At 41.8% G+C, this 18,165-nt stretch overlaps 1 protein-coding gene across 1 annotated transcript; it reads right to left on the reverse strand.

The window, feature by feature from the left end:
• Nucleotides 1–11,223: 11,223 nt before the first annotated feature.
• On the reverse strand, nucleotides 11,224–12,135 carry LOC132823557 (transcription factor ATOH1-like). The gene has a single exon (XM_060837502.1). The coding sequence runs from the start codon at nucleotides 12,133–12,135 to the stop codon at nucleotides 11,224–11,226; it is 912 nt and encodes a 303-aa protein (XP_060693485.1).
• Nucleotides 12,136–18,165: the final 6,030 nt, after the last annotated feature.

An 18,165-nucleotide genomic window follows, 5' to 3' on the forward strand; every position in this document is an offset into this window, starting at 1 on the left:
TAATTATTTCTCCTTTCCACACAGTCTCAGACAACCCAAGTCCAACTTTGCCTGGCTCATTGTCTGTAAAACTCCAGAAGTGACTACTTCCACTCCCAGGAAACTCATTGCAACTCATTGAAACTCATTGGTACACAAGGCACACTCTATTTAAACCAAACAAATTCACCACCCGAAAAGAGAACACAAACACTTATCACTCATTTCCCATGAGTCCAATAATCCTATACCCAACCTAGAATTAGAGATTTTAATCCTGGACAAGCCCCAATTTGTTATGGACCTAACCAAACTCCCTCAAACCATGTCAAAGAGATAGCCTGGATCCTAACTTTTTTCTTATTTTAAAGCCAAGTGCTACCTATTACATTCCAGATGCAATTTGTTTGGTCAAACTACAGATTTGAAGCAAAACACACTTTGATAATACATTACAGTTAAACCATAACAAAATAAAAAGAAAAGAATTGGCTTAACTGTAACTCTATCGAAATGCTTAACATCATAGTGTGTATTAACCACCACTAATTAACTGTTCCAATTTAGCAACATCCCATAAGCATACCCATGGCAAAGGCAAAATCAATAAAATAGATTGACTCACATGCAATTCTAGCAGCATGGAGACAACCCCAGCTTTTAACTGCAACAGAGAGAGAAATAAGAGCTTCTCATCTAGCTTCAAGACCCCAGCAACTGCTACTAATAGCTAAAACTAAAAGACATTCTGGTTCTGCAGGACTGTAACCCCATAAATTCAGGTTGCTTCTATTGTTCCAGTTTTTTAAAAAAAACCAAAGGCCTCAGAAGCTGTTTATTGGCTCAGCGTTCCACAAAGACCACTCCCTTCGTGACTCCCTCGTCAGGTCCACACCCCCCACCAACCCAACCTCCACTCCCGGCACCTTCCCCTGCAACCGCAGGAAATGTAAAACTTGCGCCCACACCTCCACACTCACTTCCCTCCAAGGCCCCAAGGGATCCTTCCATATCCGCCACAAGTTCACCTGCACCTCCACACACATCATCTATTGCATCCGCTGCACCCGATGTGGCCTCCTCTACATTGGGGAGACGGGCCGCCTACTTGCGGAACGCTTCAGAGAACACCTCTGGGATGCCCGGACCAACCAACCCAACCACCCCGTGGCTCAACACTTTAACTCTCCCTCCCACTCCACCGAGGACATACAGGTCCTTGGACTCCTCCATCGGCAGAACATAACAACACGATGGCTGGAGGAGGAGCGCCTCATCTTCCGCCTGGGAACCCTCCAACCACAAGGAATGAACTCAGATTTCTCCAGTTTCCTCATTTCCCCTCCCCCCACCTTGTCTCAGTCGGTTCCCTCAACTCAGCACCGCCCTCCTAACCTGCAATCTTCTTCCTGACCTCTCCGCCCCCACCCCACTCCAACCTATCACCCTCACCTTGACCTCCTTCCACCTATCACATCTCCATTGCCCCTCCCCCAAGTCCCTCCTCCCTACCTTTTATCTTACCTGCCTGGCACATTCTCCTCATTCCTGATGAAAGGCTCTGGCCCGAAACGTCGAATTTCCTGTTCCTTGGATGCTGCCTAACCTGCTGTGCTTTAACCAGCAACACATTTTCAGCTCTGATCTCCAGCATCTGCAGACCTCACTTTTTACTCGACTATTTGGAGCAGACTGCCTGGCCCATCTGTCTCAAAACTTTTCTTCATTAGAAAATAAAGGACAAAATACACCTCTTCAAGCCATAGTATTTTCACAAGCTCTAAAGGACACTGCTACTAGTCTGAGTCTGTAATAGGAACCAACAAAAGGGAAAACTATGCTTGAGTAATTTGCCTGCTAGACATACATCTGTACCTGAAAGTGAGATACTGGGTACTTGTGAAGACTAAGTCCAGCCTTCAAATTGACAATGCACTACATCATGTTGTACGGTAATATTAGATTTACCAAGATGTTGTCTGGGTTTGAGTGTTTCAGGTATGAGGAGAGATTGCAGCGATTAGGGTTGTTTTCCTCATAGCAGAGGAGATTGAGAGGGCCATGACCAAGGTGTATAAATTTATAAGAAGCAGAGCAAAGGGGAGACAGGCAGAGGTCTTTCCTCTTGATGGAGGGAGCAATGACCAGGTGTGTGGATTTAAGGTAAGGGGTATAAGGTTTAGAGGAGATGTGAAAGAAATCTTCTTCACTCATAGGGTGGTGAGAAGCTGAAATTCACTGCCTGTAAGGATGGTAGAGGTAGAAACCCTCAAACATTTAAGGAGCATATAGATGTGCATTGTTACTGTCGAGGTATACAAAGATAAGGGCCAAGTGCTAAAAAAAGGAATAAAGTGGTTAAGTGATAGTTTTGACCAGTGGCATCATTATGGACAAAATATATTTTTCTGTGCTGTAACTGTCTGATTCTATGACTCTGTCAGTGTGTTAAATGGGACAGACTTTGACCAGATCTAGCAATGCTAGGCACCCATGAGGTGTTGTGGACCATCACCAGCAGATGAATTAGATATAGCATATTCTGCAACCTCATGGCCTGGTATCATTCCCCTACTTTACCATTGCTTAACAAGCCAATGGATTAACCCTGGGTCAACAATAGTGCAGAAAGACAGCAACAGACATGTCTCAAAATGTGTCTCCCACCCATCCTCCTCCTCTAACCAAAAAAAAAGGACCTGTGCACCAGATTGGTAAGGTAACAAGTTTTTTTTTAAATTCTTTATTTTTTCAACAGTCTCTTTGGGAATTTAGAATAGCGGGAATGGAGGTTAGAGCAGTTGAATGTTCCTCCTGCAGAATGTGGGAGGTAAGGGTCACCACTTGTGTTCCTGCTGACTACATCTGTGGGAAGTGCACCCAACACCAGCTCCTCGAAAACCATGTTAGGGAAATGGAGCTGGAACTGGATGAACTTTGGATCATTCGGAAGGCAGAGGGGGTTATTGAGAGGAGTTACAGGGAGGTAGTCACTCCTAAGGTACAAGAAAAAGGCAAATTGGTTACAGTCAGGGGACGGAAAGGGAACCGGCAGGCAGTGCAGGGATCCCCTATAGCCATTCCCCTCAACAATAAGTATACTGTTTTGGATACTGTTGGGGGGATGACTTACCAGGGGAAAGCAGTGGGGTACAGTGCTCTGGCACAGAGTTGTCCCTGCTGCTCAGAAGGGAAAGGGGAAGAGGAGCAGAGCAGTAGTCATTGGGGACTCCATAGTTAGGGGGACAGATAGGAGGTTCTGTGCGGACAAGAGAGACTCACGGTTAGTGTGTTGCTTCCCAGGTGCCAGGGTTTGTGATATCTCTGATCATGTTTTTGGGATCCTTCAGGGGGAGGGGGAGTAGCCTCAAGTCAATGACATAGGTAGGAAAAGAGATGGGGATTTAAGGCAGAAATTCAGGGAGCTAGGATGAAAGCTTAGAGCTAGGACAAACAGAGTTGTTGTCTCTGGTTTGTTGCCCTTGCCACGTGCTAGTGAGGCAAGGAAAAGGGAGAGAGAGGAGTTGAACATTTTTTTTAGATTACTTACAGTGTGGAAACAGGCCCTTCGGCCCAACAAGTCCACACCGACCCACTGAAACACATCCACCCAGACCCATTCCCCTACATTGACCCCTGCACCTAACACTACGGGCAATTTAGCGTGGCCAATTCACCTAACCTGCACATTTTTCGACAGTGGGAGGAAACCGGAGCACCCGGAGGAAACCCACGCAGACACGGGGAGAATGTGCAAACTCCACACAGTCAGTCGCCTGAGGCGGGAATTGAACCCAGGTCTCTGGCGCTGTGAGGCACCACTGTGCCACCGTGCCGCCCACTAACATGTGGCTACAGGGATGGTCAGGAGGGAGGGTTTTGGATTCTTGGATAATTGGTCTCTTTCTGGGGTAGGTACGACCTCTACAAGCAGTATGGTCTTCATCTGAACCAGAAGGGTACCAATATCCTGGGGGGAAATTTGCTAAGGCTATTGGATTGGGTTAAAACTAATCCATCAGGGGGATGGGAACCAAAATTATAGTTTGAGTATAGAAAAGGATGAGAGTAGGGAGGTCCAAAATCAAGTTTCAGTGACGCAAGATGGCACTGACAAGCAAGAGGTTGGTTTGAAGTGTGTCTACTTCAATGCCAGGAGCCTCCGGAATAAGGTGGGTGAACTTGCAGCATGGATTGGTATCTGGGACTTCAATGTTGTGGCCATTTCAGACATTTGGTTAGAGCAGGGACAGGAATAGTTGTTGCAGGTTCCAGGATTTAGAGGTTCCAGTAAGAACAGAGAAGATTGTAAAAGAGGGGGAGGTGTGGCATTGTTGGTCAAGGACAGTATTGCAGAAAGGATGTTTGTGGACTCGTCAATTGAGGTAGTATGGGCTGAAGTTAGAAACAGGAAAGGAGAGGTCACCCTGTTGGGAGTTTTCTGTAGGCCTCTGAATAGTTCTAGAGATGTAGAGAAAAGGATAGCAAAGATGATTCTCAATAGGAGTGAGAGAGATAGGGTTGTTGTCATGGGGGACTTCAATTTTCCAAATATTGACTGGAAGCATTATACTATGAGTACTATAGATGGATCAGTTTTTGTCCAGTGTGTGCAGGAGGGCTTCCTGACATAGTATGTAGACAGGCCAACAAGGGGTGAAGCCACATTAGATTTGGTACTGGGTAATGAGCACGGCCAGGTGTTAGACTTGGAAGTAGGTGAGCACTTTGGTGATAGCGATCACAATTCTGTTATGTTTACTTTAGTGATAGAAAGAGATAGGCGTATACCACTGGGCAAGAGTTACAGCTGGGGGAAAGGCAATTACGATGTAATTAGGCAAGATTTAGGAAGCATAGGATGGGGAAGGAAATTGCAGGGGTAGGCACATTAGAAATGTGGAGCTTATTCAAGGAAAAGCTACTGTGTGTCCTGTCAGGCAGGGAGGAAGCTGTAGAGTGTGGGAGCCGTGGTTTATGAAGGAAGTGGAATCTTTGGTCAAGAGGAAGAAGAAGGCTTATGTTAGGATGAGTTGTGAAGGCTCAGTTCGGGTGCTTGAGGGTTACAAGGTAGCCAGGAAAGACCTAAAGTGAAAACTCAGAAGAGCCAAGAGGAGACATGAGAAGTTGTTGGCGGATAGGATCAGGGTAAACCCTAAGGCTTTCTACAGATATTTAAGGAATAAAAGAATGAGAAGAGTAAGATTAGGGCCAATCAAGAATAGTAGTGTGAAGTTGTGTGTGGAGTCAGAGGAGATAGGGGAAGCACTAAATGAATATTTTTCAACAGTATTCACTCTAGAAAATGACAATGTTGTTGAGGAGATTACTGAGAAACAGGCTACTAAACCAGGTGTGATTGAAGTTCACAAGGAAGAGGTATTAGAAATCCTGCAGAGTGTGAAAATAGATAAGTCCCCAGGTACACAGATCCTTAAAAGTTGCCACCCAGATTATCAGGGTTGTTAAGAAGGCATACAGTGTTTTAGCTTTTATTAATAGAGGGACTGAGTTCCAGAACCATGAGGTTATGCTACAGCTGTACAAAACTCTGGTGCGGCCGCATTTGGAGTATTGTGTGCAGTTCTGGTCACCGCATTATAAGAAGGATGTGGAAGCTTTGAAAAGGGTGCAGAGGAGATTTACTAGGATGTTGTCTGGTATGGAGGGAAGGTCTTATGAGGAAAGGCTGAGGGACTTGAGGCTGTTTTCATTAGAGAGAAGAAGGGTGAGAGGTGACTTAATAGAGACATATAAGATAATCAGAAGATTAAATAGGGTGGGCAGGGAGAGCCTTTTTCCAAGTATGGTGACGGCGAGCACGAGGAGGCATAGATTTAAATTGAGAAGTGATGGATATAGGTAGGACAGATGTCAGAGGTAGTTTCTTTACTCAGAGAGTAGTAAGGGTATTGAATGCTTTGCCTGCAACGGTAGTAGATTTGCCAACTTTAAGTACATTTAAGTTGTCATTGGACAAACATATGGACGTACATGGAATAGTGTAAGTTAGATGGGCTTCAGATTGGTATGACAGGTCGGTGCAACATCGAGGGCTGAAGGGCCTGTACTGCACTGTAATGTTCTATGTTCTATGTAAAATGAGGTATCAACCTGGTGAAGCTACAAAACAGGACAACATGTGGTGGACAGTTAAACAACTCACCTGTGTAGGAGGGTCTGCAAATACCCACATCCTGAATGATGGGGCAACACACTGCATCAGTGCAAAAGATACACAACAATCTTCAGACAAGACAGAAATGCCAAATGGATGTTTCATCTCAGCCCTCTCCAAAAATACCACAGATGCTCATCTTCATCTCACTCGATTCACCCCACATGATGTTAAGTAACAGTTGGAAACACTGGATACTGCAAACACTATGAGCCCTGACCACATTCCAGCAATAGCATCAAGACTTGTGCACCAGAACTTGTTGTACACCTAGCCAAACTATTTCAGTACAACTACCACTCTGGCATCTCCCAGATTTGTCCTACACACATAAAGTTGGACCAATCCAACTCGCCAATGACTGCCCCATCAGTATACATTTGATCGTCACCAAAGTGATGGAAGGTGTCATCAACAGTACTATTAACCTGCTCACCGATGCCCACTTTTGGTTCTGTCAATATCAGTTTGCTGATGACCTCATTATACCCTTTTTTAAACATGAAAGAAAGAGCTGAATTCCAGAAGTTGGGTGAGAAGGGCTGGCCTTAATGTAATTGCCACATATGAGTTGACATGGCATCAAGGAGCCCTAGCAAAACAGGGGTTAATTGTAATGTGGGAGGAAGTTGTCCACTGGTTGAATTCATACTTGGCACATAAGAAAATAGTTGTTTCTGCAAGAGATCCATCACTTCATTTCTAGGACTTCTTTGCTGGAGCATCAGCGGAGTCTCTTAAGCCCAACCATCTTCAATTCCTTCATCAATATCCTTCCCTCCACTGCAATGTCACAAGTGAGGATGTTTGCTGATGATTGCACAACATGCAGCACTATTCATGACTTCTCAGATACTGAAGCTGTCCATGTCCAAATACAGGAAGACATGGACAGTATCCAGGCTTGTGTTGAAAAGAGGCAAGAAACATTTGAGCCATATAAATGTTAGGCAATGACGATCTCCAATGGAAACAATCTCACCACCACACTTTTATATATAATGGCATTGCCTCACTGAATCCCTCACTAAAAAAGTCCCCCATGACCAACATCCTGGGGATTTAGTGTTGACCAGAAATAGAACTGTACTAGCCATACAAAGACAAGAGATGGTCAGAAACTAGAAATTCTGCAGTGAGTAACTCGCCTTATGACTCCCCAAAGTTTGTCACCATTTAAAAGTCACAATTGAGGAATGTAATGGAATAATCCCCACTTTCCATAATGAGTGCAACTCCAACAATAGTGACGACGCATGACACCATCGGGCCAAAACCTGCTTAATTCATTCTACATTCACAAATGGTGACACTCTGTAGCAATAGTGTGTATCATCTACAAGATGCATAGCAATGATCCTTAGAAAGCACCTTCCAAACCCATGACATCTACTATCTAGAAGGGCAAGGGCAGTAGATGCATCCCACCTGCAAATTTATCTCCAAGCTACTCACCCCCATCTTAACTTTGAAGTATTTTGCCATTCCTTCAGAGTAGTTTGGGCAAAATCTTGGAATTCCATCCTGACCAGAATCTGGGTCTACCTACAACACATAGACTGCAGCAGTACAAGAAGGCAGCTCATCATCACGTCAACAGCAGCTAGGGGCAAGCAATAAATACTGGCTCAACCAGTGATGCACACATCCAACAACAGACTTTTTTCTTAAATAATTTCATTAAAAATCTTCAATTCACAGTCAAATCTTGCAAGGTTCAAATTTTCTCCCAGGGCTCTGACTGTCAGTTGGCTCTGTGCATGACCTGTCCAGTTTCCTTCCAGTTTGGTACTGGCAACTCACTAGCTGCATGTAAATGAGACCCAGGCTTAAAGCCAATAATAAGTGAAGACAATGGGTGCACTCTACCTGCCAACTTTCCATTATGTGTCTCAATTAAAATGAGCTTCACTCTGTTCAATGCCTTCGAAGATTAATGAGGAGATTTAAATTCAGTAAACATTGCACTGTAATGTAAGATAATTTCTCAAAAACAACTAGGTCATTAAGTAATAGTTTGATTTATTAACATGTATCTTTTCAGTTTGACTTCCTTCCACTGTTACCACCAGATTCAAATACATCTCGTTGGTTTTGCATGAATTAAGCAACATGCCTTGTATTAGTAGATTTTAACTAGGCAAAATCATATTCGTACTAGTTGACTAAAGCTTCAATTTTCTTCCTTAACAACATATATGCAAACAAAAAATAGCAGTAGCCCCACCCACTAACCATCACCATTTTAAAGTTTTAAACACCCAACGAAAAAAGACGACCTTTCTCACATTGAATTGTCAACGTGTGACAAACAGTTTTAAGATAGAACTGGAATCAATTCAAACTGGTCGAGCATTGGATGGAAAGGTGTTTGAGACATTCAACTGAAGAAAAAACTCCTTATTTTTAGTTGAACATGAGTTGGAGACAGAACAGTTTTCAGATGAACTGCTGGTGTCAGGGAAGAGCATGTTGAAATGTTTTAACATAGCAAAGTTTCCAAAGATTGAATACAACCAAAAGATGTAAGTTTTGAAAATAAAAAGCTTCTGGAACAGTGCTAGAAATTTAATATGATTACAAAGCAGAATTACACAAACTGGATTTATGTTAGCAATCCGCTGAAGTAACCGACGTAAACAAAAGCTTAGGTGCAGTCAAAAACATGAGAGTCTCAGTCAAAGATGGGGATGATTGAAATTTCAAGTAGAAACTTCTCGAGACTGAGGTTTTAACAAGAAAAGAAGTTACTCGCACGAAAATAACAATTAAGATAAGGGGAACAGTTTGGGCACTTTAACCTGTATGTTGGCAGAAAACTTTTTTTTGTTGACGAACAAGAGCCTTGAACTTTGCCTATGAACAATCTGCCTCGAGAGCGAACTCTAAACGCATATGGGAGACTCGTCGAAGGTTTGAATTATTTATACCAAAACTAATGGGCAATCGTTCTTTCCAAAACGTGACCAAATGAGCCTTCTTTCAGTGGAAAGTGATATCCTAGATATTATGCAGACACGCGGTCGGAAATCCCTGATGCCGAAGTCAGTATCTTAGTTACAGTCAGGGGCAGGGACAGATCAAGACTCGCCTACCGGACAGCATCTGGTAGATAGATCCGAAAAGAGCGGCTTTTGTTAATACATGCATGCTCTGTGATACAATTGAAATATGCTTTAAAACCCTTATTACTGCAGTATAATTAAGTACCTCGTATTACATTACTTGAATGTTATTACAATTTTGATATATCAGTTATTGACCAAACGCAAACATTTGAAGAGTTGGAAGTGTCTTTGGTAGGAATTTTACTACAACTGCTGATTTTTTTCCCTTACAATCAATCCATAAATGCTAATTTCTGAAGCCGATATCTGAATGTATTCGTCTTACTTATTCGAAAGGCACTTAAGGTGAGAGGGCCGGATGATATTGATCCTTCCGAGATTTAACTCACTGTGGGTACCTTATAAAGTCAAAACTGGTTCGTTCCCGTTACTGATATTAGAGATTGATGACAATTCACGATACAAAATCCAAACAGTTTAATCCAGGCTCCCAACACCTCTCCCAAAATTAGATCTCAATCGGACGCTTAGGATGGTCGAGAAATCTACACGTTATAGAGGGTCTTATCTCGTCTCCGATCGACCCTGTTTTATTCGCCTTATCCAATGTACTTTTGACTGTTAGAAAGTTGTGTTTCAATGATCCTTCCAGAATTGCTGTTCGAATGAGATTCTGGTTGTTCTGAATAGGTCCCGGTGTCAATTTTCACATTTTATGCCTGTACTTTATCCGGTTTCTTTAAGCTATTAATATGGAAATTTAAAACATACAGAATATTAAAATAAAAGATTCAAAGAGTTGGACTCTGAATCAAAAAGTAAATTTTATTAGGATGAATATATTCAAACATCTATTGGTTTGACCCAAATTTTATTCATGAACTAAACTATTTCTTCCAAGTAATCGTCACAATTGATCCAAACAATGTTCAACTTCAGCCACTCCAGTTTTAAAATAAAACTACTGGCAATACTAGGAAATAAAGTTATAGCTTGAAACAGTGTTCAGAACTGTTGGCCAACCTCTACCCATACATATTTCATCATTGCAACGAGTGTACGGCACGCGTACATTATTTCAATTTGATTAATGCAGGTACACTGACAGTTTAGGACAAAGTTCGTCTTCCAGGAACAGGTGCAATGCTATGGCAGGCTTTACACCTGCTGGTTTACAGCCTTACCTCATTTACTGAGTTTAAATTATTGAATATATTGTTCCTTCCCTTTATTGTAAAGTTTAACTGAAGGGCGCAATTCTTCTCTTGTACCTTAACAGATTTTTTTACATATGAATGTCTCCAACATTTTGTTTCATGTATTGCTAACAGTAAACTTTGCAGCAAAGACATGATTGGACCAAACTTTACTTTAAGTGACAAAACTATTTCGACAGGATTTATGTTGGGTTGATCGGTTCTTGCAGGAAGGTTGAACCCAACGGCGTTATCATTTTGCTGTGATCTGTATTGAACTTCCAATACAACTGAATCCATTTATGTTCCTGCACATTCTAAATTAGGGAGAGTGATTACACGCAAAGCAACAAAAACAAATTACACAAAATTGATTTACAAGTCCACATTTTATTAAAAAAATATATTTTCATTTCACATGAAACAAAGCTTTTTTTAAAAAAAAATGTCGAATCCATTTCATTCTTCTTATAACTTGATGACTGAGTGCCTGAACTTACGTATTTTATACCCTGGACTAACATGTCATACTATAAAACATGCAACAGTATTTAGGATGTGACCTTAATCTGCCTAATAGAGGGTTTGGCGAAAACATTATAAAACATATTTCAACAGTGTTGTGGATTGTTCTGCTTTTCTATACTGCATACCAGCTGATGATTTCGCTGTGCACTCAGATGCAGTATTTTTAAAGTGCAACAAACCATTGAGCGAGCAAGAATGAAATCATCACTTGAAATTTACGAAAATAAATGATTTTACACTCTGCAACTTGTGTCAAAGTTTATGAGGTTTCAGTCTAACTGGCTTTCCGCGCCAGCGGAGCACGTGAGAGATCTGACAAGTGTTCTGAGCGTTGGTAGGCCATACTCTCTGCCTGTGCCTCCTCCCAGTCGCTGGAATGAGAGTGAGGAGAAGATTCTCCATCACTGCGACTAGAAGTCACTTTACTTTCATTTCTGGTCGATTTGCAAGGAGAGAGTAACTTCAAGCGCTGAGCTGCAGCTCCAGTGTCCCCAGTACTGTCGGAAAGAATCTTTGGAGAGCCATCAGAGATGTTAGGAGAACACGCACCAACTGGGGTTTGCAAACTGCAGCATTTCGTAGGACAGAGTTTATTGGTCGCGACTTTAACATTTGGGCAGTCGGCTAGCGAACTGCCAGCACCGAGGTTCTGCTGGCTCACATTCTGCAGAAGTTCAGTCAATTCTGCTATATAGATCTGCGCCATCTGCAGTGTCTCGTATTTGGAAAGTTTCTTGTCATTGTCAAAAGCTGGAATGACACTCCGTAGCTCATCAAACGCGTGATTCAATCCATGCATCCTCTTCCTTTCGCGTGCATTTGCGGCGAGTCGTCGATGCTTGGGGGGCTCCGCCAGTTGCTTGCTTGTCGCCTTTGCCTGGCCTTTCACCCCGCAAAGCTCACTGGCTTGCACTGCAGCCTGTGGGGGCAGTTTGGGGATGATGCTGGCCATTGCCCCCTGCGAGACCTGCTGGTGACAGCGAGGCGCGATGCTTCCGGCGGGTGAGCAGTAGGGGTGAGAAAAGTGTGGACAGCTTGCCGGAAAAGCAGGCGAGAGCCAAGCGCATGGCTCGGCGCTGGCGAAGCGTGTGGCGTTGGCTGGATCACTGGGTGACACCTCGCCGGGATCTGGCGGCGACTCTTGCAGCAGCCAGCGCGCAGCGGCCAGTTTCCGAAGGTGGGACATGTCGAGCGTGGAGGGTGGGTGTGGGGGCGGGCGGGGGGCGTAGGGGTGTTTGGCAGGACAGCTCAGCCGAGTGGAGCTGAAGCGCAGGCGCTGAGCGAGTGGATCTACAGCCGCCGGGAAGAGGGCGGCTTCTATAAACCCCTGGACCCACCCCTACTGCCGCAAGTCGACCAATCAGCTCCGACGCGTGCTTCTGACCAATCAGCGGCTTCGGTGCTGGGTCTGGCTCGCGTCGGTCGCGTGTGTGCGGCCAATCAGAGCCGGCCCTCCTGATGAATCTATTAGGGGGCGTTCCCTCACACATGACCCCACCCCTAGCCCTGGGCAGCGAGCACGCGCAGTGCAGGGCGCGACACCCGGCGCTTGGCGCGTGTCAGTCTCTTCCCAGTGTCATTCCCAAACCTTCGCTCCTGCTGGAGATATTGTTTTGCTTCTCTTTACATTCCCACAAAACTAGTGGCACCCCCACCTTTTACTGTACAGTCCACTGGACTCAACCAGCATATTTTGTTTTGGCTTCATACCTCAATTGGACCCCAACTTACTTCATAGCCAGAGCGACCACTTCGTTTTTTCAGATGACTTTCAACCAATATCAGAAGAGCGCAATTTTTCCTTATCAGCAAGAAATGATTATGCGAGATATATGAATGGGTCCGGTTAGGGCATAATATTCACTATAAAACAAAAGCAAACTACTGCGGATTCTGGGAATCTGAAATAAAACCAGAACGTGTTGAGTAAACATAATAGGTTGGCAATTCCTGTGGGGAGAGAAACAAAAAATTAACGTTACGAGTCCGATGTGACTCTTCTTTGGAACTGAATCAATTTGCAAAACATGCTACAAATCTTCCACTTGTGTCCAGTAGTCAGCTCCTTGCTTGATTCCAGCCGTGGTAGTGATCATGCGAAAAAGAAGCAGTCACATACAACAATGAGAATGTCCAATCCACACAGCGAGGCCAAATGCAATATTCGTGGAATTGAGAAAGGGAAGAGCGAAAGGGGCGTCGATAGGGACTTCGGTATATGAGTTTGCATGGAAAGGATTTCTGCAATTGCTCGCTACAATTTAATAACTTGCATTCCTATATTCGCTTATAATGCATTATAACGTATGCTGTCGAATTGTTCGAAGTAAATATTGTGTTTATATATGTATGTATGCTAGCGTTTGTTTACAAGTGCTGTTATTGTGAAGATTGCCCTTTTTTCGTCAGTTCACCTACTCTTTGAAGATATATTATTTTTGAAGAGTTTTCCTTGTTTGCCTTCTTGTTCAATTGAAACCTTTGATAAAATCCAAAACTCTAGATCATGAATCAAATGAAGCTGGAATATAGCGTTGGCATCGGTAAACTCTTCAAATGCCACATCAACTACGTTTTAATCTTTTTGAATACAAAATGTAATATATTGTCATTAAAATCGTTAGTCGGCTCACAGTTTAATATAATTTTTAGTAATTTAGCTGTATTATTTACATGAGTCACCATTAACAATTTCATGGATAACTGTTAATATCCTCAATATTCTAACTGAAGAACATGTTATATACTTGAATAACCATAGATGTAATTATCCTAAACTGTATATAGTGTAGGCACAAGTAAAACGCGTTATAGCTGTTTAGCTTACTATAAGCAAACATGCAACCTTTCACAAGTAACTGAATGGTTTTCGGCTCAATAATTATAAGGATGTTACGGTCAGGAGCGAAGCAACGACGTTCAATGCAGATGCCAAAGGAAGGAAAGAATAAAGACCTAGTTACCTCCGCCATACAACTTTCTTTTTCACCAAAGGCAGCCTCAATCTGGTGGGAAGTCAACAGGATCTCCAAGTGTCCGGCAGTAGCGCTGCAGCAAGCAGACACAGTCAATCACACTGACACATTTCCAGAGCCAGAAACCAGAAAATTTAAAAGTTGGCAGCTCCAATATTAATTCATATTTACAGGTAGCGAAATGATTGATGATAACTGGATTAGGATAGATCTCAAACATGATAAACAGACTCTAGCTTTATTTTAGTACGGAATTATTTTATGATAATAGATTAATTTAACCCTCCGAAATGTAGGAATAATTTTTAAGGGCCGCGAGGAAATTATGAATATGATACTTTTAAAATAAAATCCAAGTTACGTTTCCCTCAATAATGTTAACAATGTTTTTACAGTGAGACTACCCATACAAGTGTGGACGTATTCACCAATTCATTGGGAGAAGCGTTTTGTTGGAAACTCACATTTTCCTACGTTGAGCACAACCTCCGACAGTTCATTCTGGATTTTCATGCTACTGTGTTCATGTGCAAACTAAAGTTGCTGCCAGTTTCATGGATGACGGCAAATCCTGATAGAGTTGCTTCTCACGGGCAACTAGGAACGGGAAATATTGACCCAGCCAACGACGTACATGCCCCACGAGTGAATTTTTAAAAATAGGAAAGTCGGAGCTATTTTATTTTGCTCATTGCGCATATGTTCTACACACGTCATTTCGACCAAGTCAGTTTATAATATTTAATTATATAAAAAGATTTTCCTTTGGTCAAATCTCAATACGATCAACCAGAACCTCATTCCAATTTACTTTTAAGTTGTTTGTTTTCAATTTGAAATCTAACTCTCCTTGGTTTAAATCTTGTCAATTTTGGCAATTTAATTAAGCCTTGTGTGTGGTATTTTCTTTCTCTGACACTTAATGTCAACCTCTAATTCACATAGTTCTATGAACAAGAAAATGACAAATTTTAATCAATAGGTTAGCAATTATGTGAAAACATTCTGACTTAGCAGGACTTATACACTTAATGGTAAGGTCCTAGAGAGTTTTGCTGAACAAAAACGACCTTAGAGTGCAGGTTCATAGCTCCTTGAAAGTGGAGTTGCAGGTAGATAGGATAGTGAAGAAGGCATTTGGTATGCTTTCCTTTATTGGTCAGAGTTTTGAGTACAGGAGTTGGGATGTCATATTGCGGCTGTACAGGACATTGGTTAGGCCACTGTTGGAATATTGCATGCAATTCTGGTCTCCTTCCTGTTGGAAAGATGTTGTGAAACCTGAAAGGGTTCAGAAAAGATTTACAAGGATGTTGCCAGGGTTGGAGGATCTGAGCGACAGGGAGAGGCTGAACAGGCTGGGGCTGTTTTCCCTGGAGCATCGGAAGCTGAGGGTGACCTTATAGAGGTTTACAAAATTATGAGAGGCATGGATAGGATAAATAGACAAAGTTTTTTCCCTGGGGTCGGGGAGTCCAGATCTAGAGGACATAGGTTTAGGGTGAGAGGGGAAAGATATAAAAGAGACTTAAGGGGCAGCTTTTTCATGCAGAGGGTGGTACGTGTATGGAATGAGCTCCAGAGGATGTGGAGGCTGGTATAATTGCAACATTTAAGAGGCATTTGGATGGGTATATGAATAGGAAGGGTTTGGAGGGTTATGGGTCAGGTGCTGGCAGGTGGGACTAGATTGGGTTGGGATATATGGTCGGCATGGATAGGTTGGACCGAAGGGTCTGTTTCCATGCTGTACATTTCTATGACTCTATGACTCTAATTGCTGCAGAAGTATGGCATTAAAAAAGACCATATGTTACTTTGTGATATTAGTGGATTTGAGGTTCTCTGGCTGTACATCCTTCGTACAAAAAAATCTTTCTGTTCGAAAGTAGAAGAATTTAACAACAGTGGTATAAATAAGGACACCCCCAAGGTGTATCCAAATTGGCAAACTAAACTGTTGACACTTTTTACATATTTTAGTTTTTAATCTGCAGTTGATCACACGATCATAAAAAGAAGTTGGTTAACCATTTACCTGGTTAACCTGCAATTATACGCCTGGTGTGATTATGTATAAACTACCTTGCTGCGTTTTATTAGATATTGACATTCAAAACTTTAACATTGTTATTGGCCTAGTCACAGGCTGAGCCATATATTTCTTGAAAAGTCAACCATTGAGCAAACAGTTTTGTGTTTTTTTTAAAGCAAAATAGCTGTGTAATAAAAAAGCAAGAAAATCAACAGTAATAAGTTTAATATCAGATATCTTTTTTTAATGCAATCTTCACACTCAAAATGCTCTTTCACTTTTAATAGATTTATATGATATTTGATAACTGACAATTGCATTAGATGTTAGTACCTGATCTCATTAACTAAGCACATGTGCAATCATTTAAACATATTGCTAAAAAATAACTTAGTCCATAAATAGAGTTAAACGTACTAAGTGAAGTAAGCATATACACTTCAAAATGTTAACACAATTACAATAAACTCTGGAACAATTTAATTCTATTAGAACTAAAACAAGACAGAATTCTAATGTACCAAGTCATTTTGTAATCTTTCCTGTAATATATCTTTTTTGATGCAAGAAAATTTCAATAAGAGCAGAGCATTTTCACCATTTTATGATTGAATGCCACGAGGGGTCATAGTTTTAAGGTGTTAAGAGGAAGGTAAGGACGAGATATTAGAGGTAGGTTCTTTACACAGAGAGTTGTGAACACATGGAATGCGTTGACAATGGTGGTGGTGGAAGCAGAGTCATTAGGGACATTTAAGCAACTGCTGGACATGCACATGGATAGCGGTGAATTGACGGTTGTAGAGGTTAGGTTATTATATTTTAGATTAGGATTAATCTTCGGCATAACATCGTGGGCTGAAGGGCCTGTTCTGTGCTGCACTTTTCTATGTTCTATAAAACTGATTTTGTGACATCATTCAATTTTCTGAGGATTTGGCACATTAATTATTGAGGGAAAAAATTTGAGGACTGCAGATACTGGAGATCAGAGCTGAAAATGTGTTGCTGGAAAAGCGCAGCAAGTCAGGCAGCATCCAAGGAGCAGGAGAATCGATGTTTTGGGCATGAGCCCTTCTTCAGGATTCCTGAAGAAGGGCTCATGCCCGAAACGTCGATTCTCCTGCTCCTTGGATGCTGCCTGACCTGCTGCACTTTTTCAGCAACACATTTTCAACATTAATTATTGAGACAATAACAAATCTCTGGGAGGCATTATAAGGAAATTGCTTAATGACTTATTCAAATTATAGGAAGTGACATAAATAAAGGAAAAGAAAAACTGATTTAAAAAACTCAAAAGAAACAGAAAGAATAATGTATTTTTGTCATCAAATGAAACTTACTATACCAGTAAAGAGAAGTTTATACTAGTTTGGATAAACCCTACCTTTTCTGTGGAGTTATTGAAAATCAACTAAGTAAACAGTACACTGTTCAAAATTATTTGAAAGGTGATATGTCAAGATGCCACATCCAGGAAGACTTCAGAGTAATAAAACATTTTGACCACCAAACTGTCAGATTTTTTTATTTAACAACCTATGTGCAGTGCCTGAAGTTGCACTCTGGTTTACTCAAATAATGATAATTATCGTTAATCTCATTGGCCTGAATTTTATGCTTCCTTCCTGGCAAGTTTGAAGCTGTGGATGACTACAAATCCATCAGGTTTTCCTTTTTCTACCTATCTAACTCCCAGCCTGCCTGAAGTTTTACAAAGGGAAGAAGAGGCATCAGGTGTCTGGCCCATATGCCCGTTGTGGGGTGGAAAAACCCATTTCATGTCAGAAGCCTGGCATTGGGCAAGAAGTACATACATACACACAAATCATTGAAGGTGGAATGGCAGAATGAGAAGAGGTTAAAATGTCATTGGGATCCGGGGTTTTATATAAAGTAATACAGAGTACATGAGCAAGTAACTTATAATAAACTTTTATAATGCAACACAGGAATTTCTTATCAACTGATGTACTCTGCCCAGTTCTGAAACTTCACTTTAGTCAGTAAATTAAACTTTTGTGAGAGTGCGGGAAATATTTTCATGAATTGTTCCAAGGATGAGGGATTCCAAATTCATGTGTAGCTTACAGAAAATTGAGAAAGGGTTTTTGCCCAGTGAGTGGTTAGAATCGTGAATTCTGTGCCTTATAATATAAAGGTAGAGTTAATCATGGGTCTCAAAAGGACATTGGATAAACAC

Source organism: Hemiscyllium ocellatum, chromosome 16 (genome assembly GCF_020745735.1).
Source record: "Hemiscyllium ocellatum isolate sHemOce1 chromosome 16, sHemOce1.pat.X.cur, whole genome shotgun sequence".
NCBI classification, from domain to species: domain Eukaryota; kingdom Metazoa; phylum Chordata; class Chondrichthyes; order Orectolobiformes; family Hemiscylliidae; genus Hemiscyllium; species Hemiscyllium ocellatum.

What these genes read in the sequence shown, in the direction of transcription:
- LOC132823557 (XM_060837502.1), bottom strand. Translation starts at nt 12,135, where the DNA reads ATGTCCCACCTTCGGAAACTGGCCGCTGCGCGCTGGCTGCTGCAAGAG.